Source organism: Myotis brandtii, unplaced genomic scaffold (assembly GCF_000412655.1).
Source record: "Myotis brandtii unplaced genomic scaffold, ASM41265v1 scaffold193, whole genome shotgun sequence".
Taxonomy (NCBI): domain Eukaryota; kingdom Metazoa; phylum Chordata; class Mammalia; order Chiroptera; family Vespertilionidae; genus Myotis; species Myotis brandtii.
In genome coordinates this window covers 1,014,888-1,020,540 of record NW_005357191.1, presented here as the reverse complement: position 1 = coordinate 1,020,540, position 5,653 = coordinate 1,014,888, and the positions used below count along the sequence as shown (strand labels likewise).

Here is a 5,653-nt window from a genome sequence, read left to right as displayed (position 1 = left end):
ACATCAAAATACACATAAGAATTGTTCCTGGGTAGTAGGATTCTGGGTTAGTTCAAAGCTTTTATGTTATCTTATTTGAACTCTTTTAGACTTTCAGTACCAAACACATAATCTATATTACAAAAAGCCTGTGGCCATGACGCCGTAATGCCGTAACGACCTGGGTCCTGTGTCCTGCCGGTGCGGCCGGAGTCAGTCTGGGTCCCGCATCCCGCCCAGCGTGGCCGGACTCAGTCAGGGTCCTGCCGGCACGGTGGGTCTGGGTTTCGTGCAATAATGCACGCTGGGCTTCTAGTCCTATATAATAAACGGATAATATGCAAATTGACCCCAACGACAGAATGACCAGAATGACCGCTGGGCCAGTCATTATGAGGTGCACTGACCACTTCTTGGTCTCTTTCCCTGGCCGGCAGGCTCCGATCACCTGATGGCCACCCATGGCGGGGGTGGGGCCAGCAAGTAGATGGAAACAGCCGAACTCTCGGTCCCTTCCCCCAGCCGTCAGGCACCGATCACCCGATGGCAAACAGGGAACCGGGGGTGGGTGGCGGCGAGGGGCGGTGCCAGCTGCGGGCAGCTGGGGAAGATGGCCCTGATTGCAGGCCAGGCGTAGGGACCATAACTGTGCATGAATTTTGTGCTCTGGGCCTGTAGTTTAACAATAAGAAAACCATATATGATTAAATGTTTGACTTTGAAAGCACAACGTGAGATGACTATACTCTGATTATCAGAGTAAATAGAAAGCATCGTATGTCCTTTTTAGGAAAAGTTCAGATGATTAAAACCTAAACTTGTTGGTAGGCAGGAGACCAAGTAGAAAGAACGTACATATGAGCAAGGAGCAGAGAATATCACAGAGAGGACCCCTGTGGAGGATAGAAATGACCTGCATCAGGTGGGCAGGTCGGGGCGTTGCCTTTGCAAGGACTGGCATCTCTCCCACACAGCACCGAGACTCCAGCTGAAGTTGTATAGGGTGCAGCCCTGCTGTGTTCCATCAGCAGTCACAGCACTGTCGTTGCAAAGCATTTTATTTCACCAAAACCTCACTTTGCTTCTCTCCGATCCATTCCACAGCTGAAGTGTGGGTGGTCCAGGAAGCTGACTGATGAGCCTTCACTAGTGAAAATGAAGTCTTCTTTTCCACATTGGTTCACGCCAGTGTGGGCAGAGGGGGAGGGAACGAGGCTGAAGGAACTGGACACCTTGGTGTTATCACATCTCTCATATTTAGTGACGGGGACCCAATAGGGACCCACTTACTCGAGCATTTGGGGAGTGATGAGTTATTTGTGATTAATAAATGGTTTATTGCCGTGGTTCTCACATGTTATCAGACAACAGGGAGAACAAACTCACAGAGTTTCTGCTTCAGGAGGTGTGAGCTGAGGGCTGAGAATTCACATTTCTCACCGGCTGTCAGGTGCCTCAGCTGTTGGCCTGGGGCCATGCTTGGAGAATCCCTGGTCTAGCTCCTTGCTAGTCGAAGGGCCCGCAGGTGAGGCATCAGCTGCACTGAGAATTCACATTTCTCACCGGCTGTCAGGTGCCTCGTGCTGTTGGCCTGGGGCCATGCTTAGAGAATCCCTGGTCTAGCTCCCTGCTAGTCGAAGGGCCCGCAGGCGAGGCATCAGCCGCGAGCTGGTTGGAAGGCAGAATGTTGACCTAGTTTGACAGAATCAGAACCTGCATTTAACAGGACCCTCAGATGATCCGTGTGGATGTGAGAGTCTGGGCAGCAGGGCTTTGGGACAAAGGTTCTGAAAAGTGAATTAGGTGAATCCAAAACCAGGAACAGTGTGAGTGAAACTCTATAATTTTTCTCAAGCTTCTGATGAAAACATAACATTTAAGTACTTGAGGCCTCTGAGCTCTGACAATGGGTAACAGTGACTTAAATTTCATCAACCTTGGGATCCTTATTTGATAAATATATTTTAAAAAATCGGCACTGCTCTGGCTGCATGGTTCAGTTGGTTTGAGCATTGTCCCACACACCAGAACGTTGTGGGTTTGATTCTCGGCCGGATGCATACAGGAGGCAACTCCCAGGTTTCTCTCTCCCATCGACGTTTCTCTTTCTCTCCCTTCCTTTCTCTCTAAAATCAATAAAAACATGTGCTCAGGTGAGGATTAAAAAATATTGGAGTAGATGAACACAGTTTCTGAATTCAGCAAGTCAATTTTGTGTTGGATGAAAACTGAAGAAAACCAGGCACCTGTTCTGCACGCCACTGGGTGGAAGGCATAATGAGTGAGATATTTCACTCCCCCACCAGCAACGGCTCAGAGTCAGCAGCCAGCTAATCGCCTGCCTTATCTCTGCAGCCAGCTTGTGCTCTGTGGCTCTGCTGGGCGGGGCAGGGGAGGAAGTGGGGACCAGATGGGCAGATGGGTCTGTCAGGCCCTGTCCTTCCCCTTGTGACCTTAACTTTGGAAAAACAGGAAGAACAATTGTTCTGTGGCCTACCTTGAACCACATCAAGACCCTTCCATTGCCATACTCATCTCTTTCTTTGTAGTCTTGTCTTTTGAAGTGTCAGACCTCTGAGGAAAGACATTGCATATGATTGGGTTTTTATGGCTGGGGGAACACAGATTTTCTTTTTCTTATAAAAGGCTTTCTTCTTGAGTGCTTGGAAGAGAATAAAATATTGGGAGTCTTGACATCAGATTTCTTAGGAATAGCAAAGTCCCTACCCGACATGATCCTGCAATCCTGGAATGGCCTTGAAAGCCAAGTGACTCTAGCATGTTAGACTTATTCTCCCATGCTTCAGTCTGATGTTCTCTCTCTCTCTCTCTCTCTCTCTCTCTCTCTCTCTCTCTCTCACACACACACACACACACACACACACACTCACACACACACACACACACACACACACACTCACACACACACACACACACACACACACACACACACACAATGAAAAAAGCATGCCTTTCTTCTCCCCTCCCCTTCAGAACGGTTCCTTCCTTCTCTAACATGCTCGTCCCCTGGCAGCCGGTGGTTGGTGGGAGCACAAGTGGTCAGATGTCACATCCTGCCCCATGTTGCACCCTTATTGCTTTGGTTGAGACTAACCAAAGTGGAGTGAAACTCAGGAGCTGAGAAACCGAGTCACTCTGAGAGGATGGGAAATTGTCTCCCGAGAGAACTCAGGTGAGTCCTAACTCTGAGCACTGCGCCCTTTGGGAGAAAGAGAATGGGGGGAGGAGGCTGGGCTCTCACCCTTGGAAGGGTGGGACATTTGTGCTTAAGAAGGCTGGGCCAGAACACAGCATCCTCTGAGAACACAGCGACCCCCGCCCGCCACTCCTTCTCTTGCCTTACGTTGGAACCATGGTAGGTTGCTAGATTTAGAAAATAAAAATACAAGGTACCAAAGCAAATTTGAATATCCAATAAATAAATATATTTTTGTATAAGTATGCCCCATGCAATATTTGGAGCATTATTGCATGGGTCATACTTATACTAAAAAAAAATCATTGTTTATCTGAAATTCAAATTTAACTGTGTATCCTATAATCTATTTAGCAACCTAGACAATGGTCACTTGAACCTTCCTACACCTCTGTTTTCTCACTTTGGTATAGAGATTATCTTCCCATACATCAGTGTTAAGGAGTGAGCATTAGAATAAGCAGTCTGGTTGTTGGAATTATGGATGCACAATAATGCACTCAAATGCTTTTGATTTAAGTAGTGCCTTTTGAAGACTATATATATTTTTTTTTACTGATTTCAGAGAGAAAGTGATAGGGAGAGAGAGATAGTAACATCAATGATGAGAGAGAATCATTGATTGGCTGCCTCCTGCATGCCCCCAGGGGAGATGGAGCCACAACCCAGGTATGAGCCCTGAATGGGAATGGAACCATGACCTCCTGGTTCAAAGGTTGATGCCCAACCACTGAGCCACATTGGCCGGGCTTAAGTAGTGCCCTTTATTGGTGACTTTTACCTCTATCATTTTCAAATGCTTTTGAAGTTGTAGAAAAGATATGGATAACAGGCATTATTCTTTTTACATCTTTCTTAACCTTACAGAATTGTCTTCACAGCACCCCACTCCCCATCCGCTGTTCCTAATCCTTCTAGAGCAGTGGTTCTAAACCTTCCTAATGCCGCGACCCTTTAATACAGTTCCTCATGTTGTGGTGACCCCAATTTCATTGTTACAAATTGAACATAATTAAAGCATAGTGATTAATCACAAAAACAATATGTAATTATATATGTGTTTTCCGATGGTCTTAGGTGACCCCTGTGAAAGGGTCGTTCGATCCCCAAAGGGGTCGCAACCCACAGGTTGAGAACCGCTGTTCTAGAGAGTCTAATTATGTTATGTTATTTAACAAGACTATTTTTTTAAATTGACATATAATCCTATATAGTAAAAGCCTAGTAGGCAAATCAACGGAATGACAGAATGACCGCCAGAACGACCAGTTGCATGATGTGCACTGATCACCAGGGGGCATATGCTCAACCCAGGAGCTGCCCCCAGCCCGCAGGCCCCAAGCCAGCCAAGGTGGGTGCCAGCAGGGGACCCCCTGATCGCCCTGCCAGTCACCCTGCAGAGGGAGGAGACCAGTGGCAGCGGCAATAGGGGGCAGGGCCAGCGAGCAGATGGTGCCAGGCCGGCCAAGGCAGGTGCCAGTGGGGGCCCCACAATGGCCCTGCCAGTTGCCCCACAGATTGGCATTGATCGCCGGCCAGGCCTAGGGACCCTACCCGTGCAAGAATTTCATGCACCGGGCCTCTAGTTGATATAGAACACTATATAAGTTTAAGGTATACAGTATGTTAATTTGATACATTTGTATATTGTAATATGATTATCACCATGGCATTAGCAAACACCTCTATCACATCACATAATTATAATTTTTTCATGGTGCAAACAATTAAGGTCTAGTCCAGCCGTGGGCAAACTACGGCCTGCGGGCCGGATCCGACCCATTTGAAATGAATAAAACTAAAAAAAATATAAAAGACCATACCCACCCTTTTATGTAATGGTGTTTACTTTGAATTTATATTAGTTCACACAAACACTCCATCCATGCTTTTGTTCCGGCCCTCCGGTCCAGTTTAAGAACCCATTGTGGCCCTCGAGTCAAAAAGTTTGCCCACCCCTGGTCTAGTCTCTTAGAAACTTTGAAGTTTATGATACAGCACTGTTGTCTGTAATCACTACACTGTACATGAGATCTCCCAGACTTATCTTTTAGTTGCAGCTTTGTACCTTTAACATCTCCCCATTTCCCCCTTGCCCAACCTCTCAACCACCATCCTCTCTCTGTTTCTACAGTTCACCTTTAAATTTCAAATGTAAGTGAGATCACATAGTATTTGTCTCTGTGTCTGACTTATCTCACTTTGCATAATTTCCTCAAGGTCCGTTCATGTTGTTACAAGTGGCAGGATTCCCTTCTTTCCCGTGGCTGAATAGTACTCCATTATATCAGGGGTGCGGAATGTCAGCCAGGGGGCTGTATAAGGCCTGAGAAAACTTTTGGTCTGGTCCTGCCAAGGCACTAGGGGTGAGTTAATTAAATGTTTGACCAAATATAGCAGGCTAGTTTTTTAAAAATATCTTTTTTTATTGATTTCAGAGAGGAAGGGAGAGGGAGA

General features: G+C 46.6%; 1 protein-coding gene across 1 annotated transcript in view; it reads left to right on the top strand.

Annotated features, from left to right (window-relative positions):
* The first annotated feature begins 2,939 nt into the window (after positions 1-2,939).
* Positions 2,940-5,653, top strand: part of GCSAML (germinal center-associated, signaling and motility-like) — a 34,810-nt gene continuing 32,096 nt past the window's right edge. The window contains exon 1 of the mRNA XM_005864911.2: positions 2,940-3,172. Within this exon, the coding sequence (XP_005864973.1) occupies positions 3,144-3,172 (29 nt within the window). The 5' untranslated portion in view covers positions 2,940-3,143. The remainder of the gene's footprint in view (positions 3,173-5,653) is intronic.